Source organism: Acanthochromis polyacanthus, chromosome 6, assembly GCF_021347895.1.
Source record: "Acanthochromis polyacanthus isolate Apoly-LR-REF ecotype Palm Island chromosome 6, KAUST_Apoly_ChrSc, whole genome shotgun sequence".
Classification (NCBI taxonomy): Eukaryota; Metazoa; Chordata; class Actinopteri; family Pomacentridae; genus Acanthochromis; species Acanthochromis polyacanthus.
In genome coordinates, this window is record NC_067118.1 from 43,785,393 (window position 1) to 43,806,468 (window position 21,076).

Consider the following 21,076-nt stretch of genomic DNA (forward strand, 5'->3'; position numbering starts at 1 on the left):
TAAGTAATCCTTCAGATAAAAGATGAAAAAATTGGAAATTTTAACATTTTTTTAATAGATTAAACAAGGCCGAAATGGCACTGAATAGTAGGAATGACCCACACCATCTAGAGGATCATCAACACCATCTAGAGGATCATCAACAAAAAAATTCTCAACTCAGGTTTTTATATGATTGAGGTTTAAATTTAACGCCCAAATTTAATTGGAATTTCAACAAAATCATGTTCTTCCGTCTTCAGTAACTTTCAGTGTAATTTTACTGAATAAACTTGTGTTGTTTTACACTGACACCAGTCATATGTGCTAACTAGCAGATAGCTTTAGCCTGAGGCAGATTTAGTGTCTGTTCTGGTAAAATAGCACCACAGTCTCTGGGCCATAGAAATGTGTAAATTCATTCATACTGGACTTGAACACATGGAGATGCCGGTACCTTGGGCAGATCCTCAAACAGCCTCCCGATCCAGAGCGTGATGAAAAGGATGACGATTGCTGAGAGAGCTCCAGCAACCTGGAGAGAGAGGAGATGATGAATGGAAACCAGGAAGAGAGGTAAAGAAAACCAGAGCTGTGGTGGTAATTAGTGTGACTTGGTGTGTGATTATGAGAGGATTGGATGTGTTAGAGCCTCCTCTGATTAATGCTAGTATGACAGGAGATCGCTTTAGCCTTTCAGTAAATCTGTGTTTCTGTTGGTGGAGTTCTATGATGTGAGCAAAGAAAATCGACTCCCTGAGTGTTGTTTAATGAAGATGCTTATCAGAGTAACGTTAATTATGAAAGGCTTTTTACTGCGTTTAACCTGTAAGGCTGCGAAGGTCTGAGTTAAAACAACGATGAGAAAACTGATCTCATGAAACATCTGTTAAAGTGGTACAGTAGTGAAAACTGTTGTAAAAGCAGAATAATGCAGAACAAATCAGAATAATGCAGAATACAGCAGAATAAATCAGAATAAAGCAGAATAAAGCAGAATAAAGAGCTTCCACCTGAGTCCGTCCTCCGGTGCTCTCTTGAACCAGACTGCGAGACATGGAACAGCTGACGGCGAAACACTGAAATATGGCTCCAAAGGAATTACTGAGACCCAGAGCGATCAGTTCCTGTTCCACAGAAAACTCAGAGTTTCTACACAGATGAATTATTAAAGACTAAAACATGGTTCATTCGGTCTGCCGTCTCCTACCTGGTTGCTGTCCACCTTATATCCATATTTCAGGGCAAAGATTCGTCCCAGAGAAATGGCAATGCCGTAGCCAACCACTGCCAGGGCAAAGGCGTCTCCGATCACCTGACCGAACAGAGAGGCTGTTGGGAAGACCGGTGGCTGGAGGCTGGTTTATAGGGACAGAGAGTTAGAAGATGGTTTATAGGGACAGACAGTTAGAAGATGGTTTATAGGGACAGACAGTTAGAAGATGGTTTATAGGGACAGACAGAAGATGGTTTATAGGGACAGACAGTTAGAAGATGGTTTATAGGGAGAGACAGTTAGAAGATGGTTTATAGGGACAGACAATTAGAAGATGGTTTATAGGGACAGACAGTTAGAAGATGATTTATAGGGACAGACAGTTAGAAGATGGTTTATAGGGAGAGACAGTTAGAAGATGGTTTATAGGGACAGACAATTAGAAGATGGTTTATAGGGACAGACAGTTAGAAGATGGTTTATAGGGACAGACAGTTAGAAGATGGTTTATAGGGAGAGACAGTTAGAAGATGGTTTATAGGGACAGACAATTAGAAGATGGTTTATAGGGAGAGACAGTTAGAAGATGGTTTATAGGGACAGACAGTTAGAAGATGGTTTATAGGGAGAGACAGTTAGAAGATGGTTTATAGGGACAGACAGTTAGAAGATGGTTTATAGGGACAGACAGTTAGAAGATGGTTTATAGGGAGAGACAGTTAGAAGATGGTTTATAGGGACAGACAATTAGAAGATGGTTTATAGGGACAGACAGTTAGAAGATGATTTATAGGGACAGACAGTTAGAAGATGGTTTATAGGGAGAGACAGTTAGAAGATGGTTTATAGGGACAGACAGTTAGAAACGTGACTTTTCAAACATTCCTCCATATCTGAGCCTTTCTCACCCTGAGGGAATCTCTTCCACGACTTCTACCCCATATCTCCCTGTGAGGTTCACTTGCCAGGAGATCACCGTGGCGACAATCACCTGGAGAAACCAATAACAGAGGTATATTGTGGCGTCCATAGAATAGATTAACAGTGTCATTAACATGTGTTCCTGTTTACTCACGCAGACCAGCTCCACTGGGATAGGAACAGGAAGCTTTTTACTCAGGTATGCATTGAGCTCCTTGGCCAGGATGAGGCTGATGATGGTGACGATGCTGACGACCAGAGTGCCGATGTTGGTCTCTGGAATGATGTAGCAGATCTCCAAGACGGTCTGGAAAAGAAAAGAACAGGATTAATACGTAAATAAGAAATACAACAGATAAATTCACCATGAAAAGAAAGTGTTTTGTCGTTCATGGCGATGGATTTCAGTATTTAAAGGTCAATAACTTGGTATGATCCAAAACTCATAAAAGCTTGTCCAACTCATCAATGGGAAAGATAACCAATTATTTCTATGAGTTTTTTATTTTATTTTATCAAACCCATGTCCTGCTGACCTCTTGCCATCTTCTTAAATACAAAAATGTGCAGATTTGCCATTTCTAAACTCAATATTTGTAGATTTTTGATCTCTGTATGATAAAAGAAGCAGTTTAGAACGTTCAACACTTGACTTATTAGAAGCCCTTAGCAATTAGAATAAATGTCATTTGAACAGTCTTTCTTACATAAATCAAGGACAGAGGTCCACTGTGTCTCTGGGGGTTGATGCCAAAGGTGTATTTGAGCTGTGATACAATGACGTGGATGGCAGCTCCAGTGGTATAACCTCGGACCAGCGGATCCGACAGGTAGGTGACCACGAAACCAAACTGGACCAGACCCAGCAGAATCTACAGGAACCAGATGAGAACCGTGGCGATGAATCAAAGAGCATTCATTTAAATTTCACACATCAAGGGTGTAAATGTACAGAAATACAGATTTATTTGTATTTGACAGCTCCAATACATCTGTGCAGTGTGGTTTTACACAGCTGAACTATTAAAGATGCATTAATTTGACAAAGCTTTGGCCAGCATGTTTCACAGAGCTATGCCTGTAAGTTTTCTAGAGTTTTAATCAAGTACTGGCTGCTGATGATAATATCACCTCATCATATTTTCATAAGTTCTCAAGAAATATGAAACATCTCCAAAATATTTCCTGTTTAACCCAAGGTATGGAACCTGAAATGAAACCAACCAGGCCAACAATTCCTGATAAAAGCTTTAGCCAACTTGTACAGATAGCTAGATAGATAGATAGATAGATAGATTGATAGATTGATAGATTGATTGATAGATAGATTATTAATCAAGAGGGAAATTTAAGTGTTCAGCTGCTTACATACAACATAAAATAAAAAAGGCAGGTTAGTAACAATTGACAGTAAAGGTTAGTATATAAACTATTCTAATTTAAGATCAATACAAGCAGGTTTCAAACAGCTATGTAAAGTTTTTACAGTTTTAGTTCAGTACTACCTGCCGATGATAATGTCACCTGATCATATTTTCACTTAAGTAGCATGAAACACATCTAAAAATGATTCCATTTCTAGAAATAGTATTGAGCCAACCTCATATAAACCAGAGTAATTTATATGTTATACTTAAAAACCTACAATATTATATACTTCAGTAATTCAAAAATTAAAATCAAAACCCAATAAATCCAAAGAATTCCTATAAAAGCTTTGGTCAACATGTACAGGCAGGTTTTAAATATCTTTGTCAGCTTTTAAATGCTTTAGGAAAGATTTACCTGGTGATAATAATGTCTCCTGACCAGACTTTCACTTGTACAAAAGTAACATGAAAATACAAAATACTCCACATCTAGACCAAAGTTCTTTGTATTTACCTGAAACAATCCAGATAAAAAGGTGACAGCGACGGCCACTTGGATTCGTTGTGCATCTCTTGTTGCGACGTCGACTGTGCTGGAGTTGGTCTCGTTGTCCCACATAGTGAAGTCTGAGTCAGGGGCCAGTCGCTCCGTCACTCCTCCGATCATCACGCTCATCACTGCATATGTTCCTGAAGAAGATGGAAACACACATTTACTTTCATTCCATGCTCCTAAAAACCTACTTTCTACTACAATCCAGCATTTTGTTTGATTCATACATGAGAAGAACTTTGGTTCGAAGAGGAGGCAACACAATTCAACAAGAGTTTAGCAATGCTAGGATCAACTTTATGGTCTTGGAGTTTTGAAAATCTCTTTCTGTGTTTATTCAGGAGTAAATTTCTAAAAAGAAATAGCCAGGGGCTTAAGGGGGTAAACTCTAAATGAATTATTTCCTCATGTATATTTCAGCTCCACTCTTTTTGGTGGATGACTACCTCTCTTGAATGTTTGACCTCTGCTGTCAGAATTTGTACTCATTTAAAATCTGAGATTCAGGGCTTGTACTTGCAAGCTGGATTTGCACTTTTTAGCTCGAAATCCGGTCCTGGTCTGTTAGGAAGCTTGCACAAGTCTGACGTGGAAACAGGAAGTCTGCATTTCACACAGACTGAGAATCCAGTGATGCAACAAACAGCTTGTGTCTTGTAGTTTAACTCTTACAGAGACAAATAATTGTGTATTCATAGATTCAGGATGTTTTTGATGCAAGAAGAGTTGTGGTTATCATTGTGGGAACTTAGAACCACGTATTTATTATACACAGAACACTGATATGAGCCGTTCAGTCCCTGAACAACCAAAGTGAGAGCTGTGTCCTCATACTCAGCACAAAGTCAGACTTGTTTCCAGTGGGTGTTGGACTCCTCCACCGCTGGACTACTAACACCAGCGCACTTTACAAGAAAGGTCAGAGCAGACTCCACCTGCTCAGAAAACTGAGGTCCTTCGGGGTGCAGGGAGCACTTCTGAAGACCTTTTATGACTCTGTGGTGGCATCAGCCATCATGTATGGAGTGGTCTGCTGGAGCAGCAGCATCACGGCTGCAGACAGGAGGAGACTAAACAAACTGGTAAAGAAAGCCAGTTCTGTCCTGGGCTACCCCCTTGATCCTGTGGAGGTGGTGGGAGACAGGAGGATGATGACAAAGCTGTTGTCTATCATGGAGGACACCTCCCCCCACCTGCAGGAAACAGTAAGATGACTGGGCAGCTCCTTCAGTGACAGACTGCTTCACCCGCGGTGTCTAAAGCAGAGATACTGCAGCTCCTTCCTTCCTGCTGCAGTCACACTTTACAATCAAACTCCCAGTAGTTCAGTTCACCCATTTACAAACTGTGCAATAAAAATGTAAATAATGATGCTGTGCAATTTCATAGAAATTTTGCTGTAAATACTGTTTTTTTCTTCTACAAGAAGGAATATTTATATATATGCACTGTGTGCATTGTGTGCTGCTCTCTCTTTTTTATAGCTTATATTTTGACTCCAAAAACTCATAAAGACCTCAAAAAATCACTTCAGATAAGCTTCAGTGAGGAGGCCTTGGAGGCAGGCCAGAGTCACTTGATTGGTTGAGAAATGCGGTGTAAACCAAAAGGATAGAGTTCAGCCGCCATTTTGACTGCAAATCAGCAGCGTGATCGCTATTGTTCATAAAAATATGGACAGAAATACAGTGAATATGGAACGCGCAGCGCCACCATGCGCCACGGGCGTGCGCACGGAGCCGAGCTATTTGTGGATTATTTACTCATTTCAAGACATGTTTTGGACAAAATATTATACTTGCTAGTATAAAGGCCCAAGGCTAACCCATCCTTGTTGAGTTCTGCCCTTTAAATGTTTTGTTGTTTGTTGGAAAAATGTGTTTATATTACCAGCTGTCGTAATCACATCTGAAAGTGATTTATACCGGCAGATTCATGAGAATCTAAGCTTTCCATGAGTGTATAGTGTTTGTATAATCGCGTTTACAGACATTTAGTAAAATGCTTCTGCAGATCTTAAAGGACACTGAAGTGCAATGGGTTAAGCTGTTCTATTTGCTGCTGTTATACTGTAAATTTCCCCGCTGTGGGATCAATAAAGGATCTATCTATCTATCTATCTATCTATCTATCTATCTATCTATCTATCTATCTATCTATCTATCTATCTATCTATCTATCTATCTATCTATCTATCTATCTATCTATCTATCCTTTGGAGGTTTTCTGAACACGTCCTCCTGGGAGGAGACCCCGGAGTAGACCCAGAACCTACTGGAGGGATTATGTATCTCATCTGGCCTGGGAACACCTCAAGATCCACCAGGAAGAGCTGGAAAGTGTTGGTGGGAGGAGGAATGTCTGGAATGACCTGCTTCATCTGCTGATGGATGGATGGATTGGGTTAACAATATTACAATTTTGTAATTTGCAGTAAATGTCTTCTCTGTAATTTTTACACTTTTCAAAGTCGTCCCATAAGCCTCATTGGACATAATAAAGGTTACGGTTAGGGCAGCCAGCCATCAGACAGTCTTTATTTTTAGCCTTTTTGTCCTTCTTTCATGTCTCATTTGTATCCAGCTACTGTAACAGATAAATTTCGCCGGCGAAGGATCAATAAAGTTTATCTTATCTCGTAACATTGCCTGACGTTCTATCCACTGGCCTGACAGCAGATTTATTCTCACCTTTCTGAGCAGATACAACAGATATTATAGTGCGTACCAACTGAGATGTGCTTGGATGTGCCGAAGATGAAGTAGATGAGTACAGGGTAGAAGGAGGAGTAAAGGCCGAAGACTGGAGGAACCGCTGCCAGCAAGGCGTAGGCCATTCCTGAAGAAAGAGGAGAAAACTGATTTACAAGGAGTCGGTCAGGAGTACGACAACGATATGAAGAAAAATACTTTAACTTCAGTTTACAATTAGAAATGAATATAACAACATGAGCTTGAACTCATGTGCTTGCATTTTTACTGCCTGAACCTTTTATTCTCACCCTGCGGCAGCTGCATGATCCCCACGCTGATCCCAGAGACCAGGTCTCCCAGAGCATTCTCTTTGACAGAGTAACGAGGAAGCCACGATACAACGGGAACGCTTCCCAGCAGGCAGCTCTTTGCCCTCGCACTAGAACACCTGAATTCGTGGGATAGACAGAAGGAAATAAAGTAAAGGTGATATCCTTAAAACCTGTCAGACCTATCTGACTACTACAGCCATATCTGCTGTGTGGTTTCATTGCTTGCTAGCTCTGGGTCATCTTTAAGGTTGACCCGTCTGTTTTCCAACAACTAACCAAGTTAATAAGTCGTATTTGACCCTCTTTAGGTTTATCTTTCCTGTTCAGGATTGAAGGCGTTACATGAGTGAACTTCATTCAGTTTGGAGCAAAAACATTTATGTAACCATTAAAGAACTCACTCAGAAGGCATTCATGATTCATGACTCATTTATGATTGCCAGTTTTTCTACCAATAAATGCACATATTTTTTCTCACCTAATTGCAGAGAACACCATCAGATGTGAGTTTTAACTCCATCAAGACCGTTATTATTTCAGCCTGTCTGTGTAAAACCTCTACAACACTCCGTAGATTTCAGATTTCAAGCAGTTTAGATTTTATCCATGTAATATCTCCACATAACAGCTGAAATATTCACATTTGTACTGTGTGTCTTTGGAGGACTGGAAAAAAATTCACAAAGGTGTTTATATCATGATTTGGAATACTATTCATGATTATGTTTCATCACAGCTACTTTTGTGAAAGTCTTTATCATGACTGACCTTAAATAATAACACTCCTTTACACAATATTGAAGATGTTAATGCAAGTTTTAGAGTTAACTTGTGTATATTTGGGAAAACTGGCATCTTGTCTGAATTTCTGCCATCAGATTTCTGATTCAACACTGATACCAAGAAACTAAAACTAACCCTTGGTCTAGTTTATGTAGAAATCTCCATAAAAGTGATAAAATACAACAGCAGCAACAAAGAGTTTGAATAAACCATTTCGAATAAAAAAAAATCTTCCACAGAGACAATAGTGATAAACCCAACAAGTCCATTCATCTGTTTCTTCTGTTTTGTTTTGTTTTTTAAATTATTTCTGTCACATCCCAGTCTCACAGGAACAGATGCACTAAACAAACATTTTCTTTTCTTGTTGTTAGATAAATGATAAACATAAACTAACACTTTGCTTTTAGTATTTTATTTGGGCAACATTATGAAATCTGGGGAAACTTTTAGTTTCTTTTTTCTAATTTTCCCCAAAAAATCTTGTCATATTGTATTTTTGTGCTGCACAACTAAGAACACTTTGAAAGAAAAGTCTTGAATCTTTGAGGAAGACTTCTTCTGAAAATCTGAAAAAAAGACAGTGGTAAAAACTGGATATAATCTAAAGCACTAATAAACTACAGAACCTGAATATGACATCTGTGAAAACCACAGTGGAGAGTTTTACCTCATCGATCTTCCGACCTTCTCACACAGAGAAGTTTTCGACTCCGATTTTTCTGCCATTTCGTCCACGGCTCCTTCGTCCAGGACATCTCTGTGGACGCTGTAGCTCATCCGTCTCCTCTCCGCCATGGCTCAGACAGGCTGTAATTTTAAAAAAAACAAAAACTTTTTATCTTTCAAAATGCTAATTTGTTCTAGTAGGAACTCGCTATTTTACATTTTTCAGGTATCACTGCAAAAACGCCACCAGAAGGGTTAGGGTTCGATAGTAAATTCGTTTAGTGTTAAAACATCACGTTAGCATTAGCGTGTTAATACGAGAGATTTGTTACTACGTTTTCACAGAAGTTATTACTAAACTCTGCACATCATCTCCAGAAAGACGTTTCACCATGCCGAATGTGTCTTTTACTAACTTGCTCCTCTGGTATGTCATTTTTGAGACATCTTTCGGCATCTTTCCCCAAAATGCTTTAGATTTTGGGGGGGAAAACACTATGTTTAATGTTTAAAGGGGGAGGGTTAGGGTTAGTTATTGCAACAGCTGGAGGGTTATTGCCTTGATGTTTTTCCAGCTGTATCAGAAAAATTTCTCAGATTCAAAATTCAAGCCTCAAACCTTCGATGAAATGAAAAAATCTTGCAAAAGTCCCAAGAAGAACCATGTAAGGTCGTTAGAAGATGAGTCTGTCTTCTCTCCTGATGTCTTTTGTCCAGTTCTGTCTGTTTTTCCAGTTTCTGTCTCCGTCCAGGCTTGTAGTCCAAGTGTGTCACTTAGAAACAAGTCTTTTAACTGAAGAAACTCGACTGCACATCTCTCATTGCACCCAGGTGGTGATGCCAGGAGAAATCCTCTGGAGAGTTTTCCATCAGATCCCAGTGACACCAAGCAGCAGCAGTCCTGACTGATCAGTGTTGGAGCCAAAAGATTTTTATTTATGAAGGATTGTCAGAGAGAAACAGTCTTGTAGATGTACTCTCCTCCTATCTCTCGTCTTGTCTTCTGTCTCTGTTGTGACTGAAGACCTTGAAAGGAACTCTAGATATAGACGTTGTACTGGAGGGAGACGGGGGCAAAGTTCCAAACTCTGTGAGCAGTTTGAGTAGGGTTAACCCAAAAACAACAACAACACAGCAGCCAGAAGCTAGAGATGATTGTTTTATTACTGACGGGCTGAGATGGTTCACTGATTGTGCAGTTAGTGTCACAGTTTATTAAATTTGTCACAGCTTATTAAATTTATGTCAAACATATTTTTGTTCGAAATTTGCACCAAAGTGAACCGCTGTAGAGCCTTTGACCTGCTGTGATGTAAAACATAAAGCAGAAACTGAACTGTCCTGGAGTCTTGGATGCGTCTTATCGGTGTTTTCTGTCTCGTCGTATCAGAGTGTGATTAGATTAACTGGATGTGTCGGTCCAGTCCAGCTTGTCCTTGTTCACTCCTGATTATGCCACCGGAGAGTGAATAATCACAGGAAGAGCCGATACTGGTTAACTAAGCAGAAACACCAGGAGACTTCTTAAAGATACAGAGTTTTATACGGATCCTGTCTGTCAGATTTTTGTTCTGTTTCCTTCCTCCAGCTGAATAAATGTCAAATGTAACCTCATAAAATTAAAGTCAGAAGTAGTTTGCATCTGTCTCCAGTCTGAATGCTCTTAGATTTAGAGTTTAGTTTCTGAGTTTAGTATTCATCTGGTATGAAAAGGTTTAGTTCTACAAATGTTCCTGTTTATCATCTTACATCATTTCACTTCATTTCTCCAAATTATACAGCACTAATTCACAACTTCTATCATCTTGACAAGTTTTTATAATAAAGTGCAAATATTACATTATACAGAGAAACCCAACAGAAATAAAGAAAACCGTCCTAGAGACGTGTTTTATGTGTTAAATATCAGACGTATTCTGGTTGTACATGAACTCGTTGTACACTGTATAATGACAGTAAAGCACGTTCTATTCTATTCCAACTCTAAGGTTCCTCACAGTGTCCAGAGCAACTATTTGGTCAGATAAAGTATTTCTGAGGGATTCTGGGTCTAATTCTTCAGTTTTTTCTGAAGTTACTGGTAGTAAAAAAAAGGCCTTTATGTCCTTCAGAGATGCTTTAATGGTGCTTTGGGTCATATTTAACTTGGTTTAATGATCAGCTTTAACTGGAAGTCTGTCAAGTCTGCTCTAAATGTGAAAATCTGCTTAAAGTTTCTATTTTCTAACCACTTGGAGCTCTACAATGAAGAAAATCAGTTAGAAAATCGTTAAAAATCAATTCTTTTAGCTGCTGCTCGTCCCTGTTTTAGTTTTCTCTCATATCTGGATCCTGAATTAAATCTGGATATAGTTTTTCTGGATTTAAGTGATAAAAAATGAGGGCTAGCTCTCACTCAATGTTTAATTAAATATAAGGATTAGGGTTATATACTGAGATATACTGAGCTGATAATGAACTAATGTACTCAAGTCTGGTTACGTAGGGTTAGAGACAAACCGGGTTTTACAGTTCAGTCATTTTCTTTTTCATTCATTTTGTTTGAAAATTTTAGACTATTATTCATTTATCTGTTTTTACATATATTCACATATATTATAAACCAATGATTTCCAGCTTCTAAAAGGCTGAAAGATGACATGGAAATGACCTGGTTGTTCAGGCTATTCATCACTTAAAAAACTGTATATTAGACATTAAATTCTCAGTCAGTCCATTTTTAGTCCATTTATTTTTGTGTATTTAAAAAAGGGAAAAAGTCTGAAATAGGAAGATTACACCGTCTAACACAAATCTATAAAATTATTTTTTTTTTACAGTGAGGATACAAACTGTATATTGATGTCTCTATGTTGAAAATGCAGGATTTTTTTCCCACAAAATATCAAAAACAGTGAGTTTGTCTGATTAAATGAATGTGTGTGATTATTTCTAAATGTCCAAACATTTTGTGTTTTAAAGTCTAAAACAGTTCCTTCTATCTTGGTGTAAACCCTCAAATTAAAGCTGAAACTTAGATTTTTCTTGTAGCATCCACATTTATTTGTAAATAAATGTGTTTTAACACAGAGCCTGAAACTAAAAGTACGGAATGGAATAAATATTTCCAGCCTGGACGGTGGTAAAATGATAAAGTGTGAAGGAGTTGAGGCAGAAAAAGACATTTTCTGTTTTTGCTTCGTTGCCTCAACAGTTTAATTATCCCTAAACGTGTTTATTTATCATAATCATCATAATACTAATAAAAGTATTGTTTCTGAAAGTCTTCTGGTTCTTGCAGTAATTAATACTCAGCTAAAGAGACAAAACAGGAAATTACAACATTCCTTTGGCTTATTTTTTATCCAGCATCGTGTTATTTGAAGACTACTGACTCTTCTTTTCCTTTCGGTTTTTCCCTTCAGGGGTCGTTACAGAGGATCAATTGCCTCCATCTAACCCTGTCTGCTGCATCCTCTTCTCTCACACCAACTACCTTCATGTCCTCTTTAACCACATCCATAAACCTCCTCTTTTGTCTTCCTCTAGGCCTCCTGCCTGGCAGTGGGAAACTCAGCATCCTTCTACCAATATATTCACTCTCTCTCCTCTGGACATGTCTGAACCATCTCAGTCTGGCCTCTCTGACTTTATCTCCAAAGCCTCTAACATGTGCTGTCCCTCTGATGGACTCATTCCTGGATCCAGGATCAGGATTAGATAAAATAGATAAAATATACCCTAACCTCAGCATCTACTGTTCTGCTACCTCCAGCTCTGCCTCCTGTCTTTTCCTCAGGGACACTGTCTCCAGACCAAACAACATGGCTGGTCAGGTCAGCTAAGGGTTTACTATTTGTAAACCCTTAGCAGAAACTCTTGTATCACACCTGACACTTTTCTCCAGCCGTTCCAGCCTGCCTGTACACGCTTCTTCACCTCTTTTCCACACTCTCCATCGCTCTGGACTGTTGACCCTAAGTACTTAAAATCCTCCACCTTCTTGATCTCTTCTCCCTGTAACCTCACTCTTCCACTTGGGTCCCTCTCATTCACACACAGATACTCCGTCTTGCTGTGGCTAACCTTCATTCCTCTCCTTTCCAGGGCAAACCTCCACGCCTCTAGCTTCTCCTCCACCTGTTCCCTGCTCTCACTACAGATCACAATGTCATCTGCAAACATCACAGTCCATGGAGATTCCTGTCTAACCTCGTCTGGCATCCTGTCCATCACCATAGCAAACAAGAAGGGGCTCAGAGCTGATCCCTGATGTACTCCCACCTCCACCTTGAACTCCTCTGTTACTCCTACAGCACACCTCACCACTGTCTTACAGTCCTCATACATGTCCTGCACCACTCTAACATACTTCTCTGCCACTCCAGACTACCTCATATAAAACCACAGTTCCTCTTTGGGCACCCTGTCAGAAGCTTTCTCCAGATCTACAAAGACACAATGCAGCTCCTCCTTCCTCCTCTGCATCATGTCAACCAGCTCTCTATCTTTTCCTGTCATAGTTCCAACATTCAAAGTCCCTACTCTGACTAGAAGACTACTAGTCAGAGTAGAAGACTACTGACTAGAAATCATAAATATTTTTAAGCTAAAAATGTCTTTAAACCAGTGCTTTTTATCATACTGAGAGTATTACAGCCTCGTTGCATTTAAGCAGCTTCAGTTTCTCCAGTCATGGAGGAAAGTTTGTTATGATCCCTGCTCCAGGTCCTGTTCCTCTTTTTCCTTCTTTCTTCCTTGTCTGATTCCCTGGATCTCTCTGTCTCTCTCTTCCTGTCTCTCCTGCAGTCTGATTGAGACAATGAGATTCAGCCGCAGTAATCTGTAAACCTTGTTTCTTTAGCTTTATAAACCATGTTCCTTCAGCTTTAAAGTCTCGTTCCTTCAGCTTTAAAGTCTCGTTCCTTCAGCTTTATACACCTCGTTCCTTCAGCCTTATAAACCTCTTTCCTTCAGCTTCAAAAACCTTGCTCCTTCAGCTTTATACACCTCATTCCTTCAGCTTTATAAACCCAGTTCCTTCACTCACTCCCCATCAGATCATAGATTGTCACATCCCTAGTTGCTCTCTTCTGGATTCCCTGAAGTGATCCACACATGGACTCTGTTTTTTTTTTTTGTCTTGTCTCCATCAGTCCCTGGATTCTCTAAGCCTGTCTTCTCTCTTCATATCACTTCCCGATCCCCATGAGTACCCCTTCTGGTAGTTTAGTAAATTCTACGTTAGTTTGTAGGTTTCTCCCTCTCTTTTGTTAGTTCAGAATTTTTGTAGGGAGTTTGGTTTTGGTTTTCCCACTTTATCCAGTTTCCGGATTTGTGTTGTGACTCTTGTTCTGTTTTAATAAAGACCTTCCCAATGTTCCTCCTGTCTCCCCATTTCTGGGTTCTGGGTTCTCTGACCTCCCGTAACAAGTTTAAAGAAACCAAACACACCTCCTTTGGTGTTTTTATTACAGCAGCACACAAGATATCAGCTAATTTATTTTATCTTACAGCCCTGTGTTTATACTTTCTAAAAGGTCAAAGGATTAAAAACAAGTTTCTCTGCTCACTTCTGTAGTGGAAAATGTCATTTAGATATATTTGTGTTTATCCGTATTCATCTATATCCAATGCATATATCACAAGACACACGTGTGGTGAGGTTTCCTCCATAGAATGTTTGTTTTCTGTTAAAATAGAGGATATTAACTCCTCTGTTGTCTCTGAATGTGTGCTTTCTCTGAGAGTTTTCAACCAGCAGGTCAGTGGAAGAAAACCTTCAGAACAACACGTTCATTTAAACATGACAGCTGTTTATCCATGAACTTTGTCTTCTGTCCTCCAGATCTTTTATTAGTATTACGCCACCAGATAACTGCTTGATATTTATGAGACCAATAAGAGGGTGGGATCAGTGATGACTGTAATAATTAATCAATCATTCAGCAAACTGCTCTGACCACAGTGTGTTCTATCTGGGTTTCCTGATATCTAAATCTTTTCTTTGCTAGAATAAATGGCAGAATAATTCCTACATGTTGCAGAAGAAAACATGGAAGGAAATTAGAATGGAAAAAGAAACACATCATAACTCATCATTTTCCACAAAATTACGTATGAATTAAAAATTTAAATATTAAGAAACCCACCATGGGAAACCATAGCGCCTTAAAAATGTTGTATTATAAATATAGCTAAAAAGTTTGCGTTATAAGTAGAGAATATTCTGTACATCAAGGCTGTAGCCACAGATGCCATTTGATCTAACCCACCAATACATGGTTAGTTTCTTGGTGTACCGTAGATTCTCTACCGTCAACAAATGATGGGGAAACTAATGGTTTCGAACTTTATGCAGAGCAAATGACTGGTACACGTTCAAGAAAGTTTACATTCAATTCAGTTTTATTTGTATAGTACCAGTTCACAACACACACGATCATTCTCAACATTAAAACCACTGACAGGAAAATCATCAATCTTATTGGTTCTATGAGGTTGTCTGCTGGAGAACTTTGGATTCTGGCATCCATGTTAGTGAGACTTGGACACCAAAATAAACACTGCCCCAGAACAATTACACTCCTCTCCGGTCTACCATCACATCACCCCATAGGACACCCGAAGAGGTCCTCCTGTCCAGACCCAATGGTTCAGAGCATCGTCCACCACATAAGAGGGACCAACACAACATGAGGCAGGTGGTCATGATGTTATGTCTGATCGGTGTAAATCACCTCTTGTGAAATTTATAAAGAGATACCCCCCAAAATCAAAAGTTTCCCTTGGATTCCCTTTAAGCAAGCACTTGGCAACAGTGGGAAGGGGAAAAAAATTCTGTAGATTTATGATAGAGCTGTAATGACTGATGAGTTCTGCAGATAACTCCCTGCATTGTCACTGAAACCTCAATTACTTAAAGGACAAAGCCTCATAAACGGCCAGTTGTAGGTTTGAATTCCATCAGTTATTAGTACAGAGCAGCAGAAAGGGCTAGAGTTTGGTTAGGGTTAGAGCAGGTGTAGGGGTAGGGTTATGATTAGGGTTAGGCTCCCTTTACTTACAGTCTAGGGTTAGGTGAGGGGTAGGATTAGGGTTACTCAGAGGTTGACCAGAACTTTTTTTTCCTCAGATGTGCCTTTAATTGGATCAATGACGACACAAACTGAACAAAAATTACATTTATTGTCTGGAAAATTGTGAGAAATACAGGCACATATATACTGTGAAAGTGTTCTTTTGTGGTAAAACGAAGTTGTGATTGTTTCTCATCAGTTTATGTGTGGAAGCTTCTTTTCTGTAACACTGTTAAATTATAATTCATGTACAAATGCAGAAGCTGTAGGTTCAACATTCGCATGCATCCAAGTTGATTTCCTAAAAAAAAAGTTGGGAAAAAAAATTGACAAATGTATAAATCCAGAAACATCATTTCAGGCTTTGAACACTGAACAAGATGTTTAAAATTCACTGATTTATAATCATACTCATTTTGCAGTGTTGATAATACCTGTAGAGAAAACATGAACAAGTTGATTCTGTTTTTTTTCTTCCTATGTCATTTATTCATTCTGTGTTGTCTTATTGTTTACCCCTTTATTGAATATCCAGCTGCTGGAACAACTGACTTTCTAAGCATAAGTCAAAGTGAGTCATTATTCCTTAAATGTTCACATTTAAGGAATTATCTTTTTACTAAACATCACGAACAACCTGAAATGTCTGAAGAAAAATAAGTTCAGTTTCATCCACATTCATCCTCAGTTTATCATTTCCACATTACAACTTCCAGATCACAGAGTGTCTACAAAGGAACACAACATTTAGTCACCTGGAGCTGAACCAGAGAGGATTTACAAATGTCAAGATCTAGAAATGATTTAAAATTGACTTTAATTTCCAAATCCACACTGATCCTGACCATAAACAAACTAAGGTGGGAAATATTAAGGGAAAGGTTCAGTTATCTCTCTGCCTTGTAAATGTATGAAAGTTATGCATAAAATATGCATAAAGGTTGTGGCAGTTCATCAACAATAAGATTCCAGCAGACTCTCTTGGACTGACCTTATATCACACACTGTTCAATGTCGTTGAATATTTTCACAGTAAGGATTCATTTTCACTTCTGTAATTTTTACACTTTGTGAAATTGCCCTGAGGGCCGGATTGGACCCTTTGGCGGCCGGTTTTGGCTCGTGGGCCGCATGTTTGACACCCCTGATCACAAACAACCATTTACATACCTAACCTGATATTAATTTATATTAATTTATCCAGCTGTTATATTCTTTATATTCTTATTATTTGTGATAATACCAAGACTGACTGTTGTTTGTTTTCTCATTTTCTCTCTTTTTGTGGTTTTATGTTGATTTTCTTTGTTCATCTCTTTGTGCTGAATAAATAAAGTTTACATTTCTAAACTGTAAACAGTAAAATCTACATAATAAGATCATTTTACCTGCAGAGCCGTGGGCAGGACGCTGAGACAGTGCTGGACGGCGTGATGGACGGATGGGAAGAGACAGGAGCTGGACAGGAGGTCTGGAATCAAACCCTGAGTCTGGAGCTGGAAGAAAACTCTCTCTGGATGGACAGAGGACATTAGGAAGACAAATTTTAGGTGTTTATTACTGCAAACTGCAGGGTAACACCCAAAATTCTGTCAAATGCATTTCTGTTCTGCTTTTATGTGCCTTGCAGGAAAAATAACTGCTGTAGTTACATGAAGTTTGAAGGAAAAAAGCTTCCAGCAGAGCTGGAGCTCTGAAAGGTGCTGGGAAAGTGACCTGTGGAAACATCTAAACACTGAGAGATGAGGGTGTGACAGAAACAGAAGAGGAGAAACTCTGCAGGAGATAAATGAGAATGAAACCTGAAGCTGACCTGGGCAGGAAGCCAGAAACACTCTGACGGCCTGGACGTCCAAATCCTCCACAACCTGCACAACAAACATGCATAGAACCATAAAACCAGGCTTCAGGAGGCTTTCTGCTCAGATGAAGTCAGATTCAAGCACGTGTTCACTCAGTGATGAATGAATTTTATCAGTAAAGTCCAAAAGGAGGAGATAAGGAAGTCCTATCAGAGCGACTGGGACTGAATGTTTTTTATATTTATTATCTCACATGAATTCTAGTTTATTATTAACCTCAGGTTGCAAAACAATTCAACATGTCTTTGATCAGCAGAAATGAGTCAGCGTGATGATTAAAGTTTAGTATTTCACAACTTCAGAAGTGGGAATTTTGATATTTCAGTTTTAAACAGCTACAAGGATTTTTAAGAACCTTCAGCTTTTTATTTGCTTCTAGCGTGAATCAAGTTATTGTGAGTCAAAACAACTGAGAGGTGACAGATAATCTTATTAGAATAGAATAGAATATCCTTTATTGTCATTGTACACAAAAACCGTACAACAAAGTTATGGGAGCATCTCCCCATGGTGCACTTGTAATATGCATACATGAAATATTATTCATAGTAAAAGTAACAAGAAAAGTCATCAGAGAGCAGTCCTCCTCCAAGGTTGCTGTTGTTTCACTTCTGATGAATGAAATCTTTAATGACCCGTTCTGAGTACAGGCGTGTGTTCTGCATGTGTATGTTATGTACGGATACCGGATCACGTGACCTAAACTGTGGGGGGGTTTCTGAATCGCCCGCTACAAGTTTAGGTCACGTGATCCGGAAATCTTTAACTAATCCATGGATCCAGACTATAAGCTGCATCACTGCCAGAATCTGATCTCTTGGTCCTTGAGTCATTTCTGACCTTCCCTGGAAATTTCATCCAAATCTGTTGGTCTGTTTTAGAGAATTGTTGATGACAGACGGACAGACAGACAGACAGACAGACACAGACGCCTATCGTCAGATAACTTGGCGAAGTGCTGAAAGTAATAAATAGAACAATAATGGTCTGCATGTACTCTCATGTATCTCATGTTTTCCAGAAGTATCCGTGGAGTTTGAGTCCTTTCAGTTTAAAAGTCTAATAGTCCTTCAGTAAAAGAAGAAACCAGAGAAAAACACCAGAATCGATCACACTGATGAGATCTCAGAAGTTTTGTGTCAAGCAGCGAAGATAAAAGCAAAATAAAGGTAAAGAAATCCAGAAAACGAATCATTTCTTTCATTTTAATTTAGCTAAAAGAGGAATTTATGCAGTTTTCTCATCAGTTCATTTCAATATTTCTACATTCTTTATGTTTGGCATTTAGCACTTTTTATTTTTCCTTTTGTTATTGACTGCACATTTTTGTATTCATGTTGGTGGGAACTGGACTCTTTCTGCTGGAACACCAGATTTCTTTTCTAGTCTCTTCTCGTTCCTCACCTTAATAAACGCCGTCACGGCCACAGAGTCCATGAAGGAGACGGAGCTCAGATCCAGAACCAGGCAGTGATTAGGAGTTGAAGAGGAGGTGGAGGAGGTTTGTCCTCCAGCTGGGTTCTCCTTCTGACCGTGACTCACCATCTGGATGGAATGAAACCAAGAGGATGAAGATGTTACAGAGAGAATTTAAATAAATATTCCTCCAAACACACAAACTGTACAGAACTTTCAAAAATTGAAGCTGCTGGAAATAAATTTAACACAATTATATTCATCAGGACCTGATTATTTAAAAATTACAATTAGAAGCTCACCACTCAAAATCACATCTTATTATTCTGATGTCATTCTGATGTTTCTCTCTTTTTCTGGTTTTTAATTTACTTTAACTCTATTTTATTGTTGTTTTTTCATTTGCTTTTTTCCCCTTATGTCACATTTTTACTGTTTGCTCATTTTCCTCTAAAGTCCTTCAGCTCTGTGGAAACAGAACAAAGAAAGAGAGAAAAATGTCTTTTTTTAAAAGCAAAACAACAAAAATAATGCAATAAATAGTTAAGAAAGAAAAACACTAAAGTTATTTTTTGTTTATTAACATTAAAAACTTGACAAATCTTGAAGTCAACATGTATATTATTCCAAGTCCAGATATTTTACTGCCTGCATTTTTAATTTGCTTCCATAACAATCTGAATACATTCAGTTCAGTAGAAAAATGAACAGATTTTTGGTCACAGCTGAGTCACTCATGTTCAGAGTAAACACTTTATTTTTGACCAGTTTAAGTTTAGTCAGTTTAAGTCAAAGTGATTTTGAAATATCCCACTTTTAAACTGAGATAAGTTTTACAACAGGATCTCACTGATGGAAGAATCCAGTTATTCTTTCTACTTTTACATTTTCTGCCTTTAAAAATGGTGATCTTGATTGTTTTTTAAAAGACAGCTCACCTCCAGGGTTTCAGAGTAAGGAGTAGTTACAGGTGAGGTGAGGTTTCGAGTGAGTTTTTAGTACATTAACAGAATAAAGTGTGTGTTGGTACCTGTGTGATCTGTTTGAAAGTCTGTTCAGAGTTGGCAAAGTAAAGTGGGCTGGAACATGAGAGTATAGTGACCCCAGGAACCGGTCTGGCCTGTAAAAAACAACAGAAACATACACAGGACACGTATGGATACAGCGACGACAGGATGTAGTATAACAACAACAACAACAACAATAATAATAGTAAAACAACAGAAACATGATACAGTGATGGCAGTATGCAGTATGACAATAATGATGGTCACAACTCACTTTAACTGACATTTTAACTAGTAGATTACTGATTTGTACCTGCAGATCACGTTGGGTCAGGATTGAAAAATGTCTTTTTACAATCATCTTGCACCATCTTAATCCCAACCCCAACCCTACTAATCCTAATGGGATTAGGATCCATCATATGATGGATGGGTAAAACGCTCAGAGGGAAGCTGTGCAGCTCCAGAATAACAGATTGAGGATAAAACCAGTTGGACAGGAATCTACTGATGCTCTGAGCCCAGACAGATTGTCTTTGGTGAGTTCAGGTGTTTGATGTGTGACAGACGGTGCTTTTCATCCAGGGATTTACTTTTAGTATCTTTTGCCTGAACAGAAGTTGGACTATTGACAGATTGTTTTTTGTTTTTAAGTCACATTCGATGCTTAACTTTGGTATTTGTGTCGATGCATCTTTGCACTGCAGACGCGTTTCATGAGTAAATCAGCTGTGGATAATTCAGATCTGCATGTTTACAGCCTGAAGCCCAATTACGAACCGTGACTTTATTAAATTTGCACCACAAAGCATCATTTTGATGCTAACCTCTGAAACATTATCTGGGTTTTGGAGTTTTGCTGCGTTTTTCTCCTTATTGAGACGATTTCTGATTTCTGTTCTGAGTAAAATGTAAAATATTACGAGCAGCTTGAGTGAATTCAGATTTACAGCTGCATTTCTGTGGGTTTAAGTTCCACTAAACACGAACATCAAACACTTTAGTTACTGGGCTGCAGAGACGCACTCTGAGAGGAAAGAACAGCAGAAGGTCATGAAGAGTCAGACAGTGAAAATAGAAGCAGCACTTGGTATATTTCTGGTTCTGTTGTGACTCTGCTGTGTACTAATGACAGACGGATTAAAGTCAAATGTTCTCGATCAGAGTCTTTTCAGGTTGACTTCAAAGATTTAACAAAACGAACAACAGCTGAAGAA

General features: G+C 38.8%; 1 protein-coding gene across 5 annotated transcripts in view; it reads right to left on the reverse strand.

The window, feature by feature from the left end:
• The window catches only part of slc26a6 (solute carrier family 26 member 6), a 60,255-nt gene that overhangs the window by 15,677 nt on the left and 23,502 nt on the right, over nucleotides 1-21,076 (reverse strand). For 2 of the 5 annotated variants that reach the window (XM_022203330.2, XM_022203328.2), the window contains exons 1-11: nucleotides 16,963-17,087; nucleotides 8,518-8,657; nucleotides 7,041-7,180; nucleotides 6,767-6,877; nucleotides 4,001-4,176; nucleotides 2,824-2,988; nucleotides 2,271-2,423; nucleotides 2,104-2,186; nucleotides 1,190-1,337; nucleotides 993-1,106; nucleotides 437-514 (exon numbers count right to left, since the gene is read on the reverse strand). In XM_022203330.2, coding sequence (XP_022059022.2) covers nucleotides 437-514; nucleotides 993-1,106; nucleotides 1,190-1,337; nucleotides 2,104-2,186; nucleotides 2,271-2,423; nucleotides 2,824-2,988; nucleotides 4,001-4,176; nucleotides 6,767-6,877; nucleotides 7,041-7,180; nucleotides 8,518-8,645 — 1,296 coding nt within the window. In that variant the 5' untranslated portion in view covers nucleotides 8,646-8,657; nucleotides 16,963-17,087. Of the gene's footprint in view, nucleotides 1-436; nucleotides 515-992; nucleotides 1,107-1,189; nucleotides 1,338-2,103; nucleotides 2,187-2,270; nucleotides 2,424-2,823; nucleotides 2,989-4,000; nucleotides 4,177-6,766; nucleotides 6,878-7,040; nucleotides 7,181-8,517; nucleotides 8,658-14,881; nucleotides 15,876-16,962; nucleotides 17,088-17,387; nucleotides 17,443-18,840; nucleotides 18,982-19,882; nucleotides 19,973-21,076 lie in introns of those variants that run through there. The other 3 variants (XM_022203333.2, XM_022203331.2, XM_022203332.2) reach the window with 2 other exon arrangements.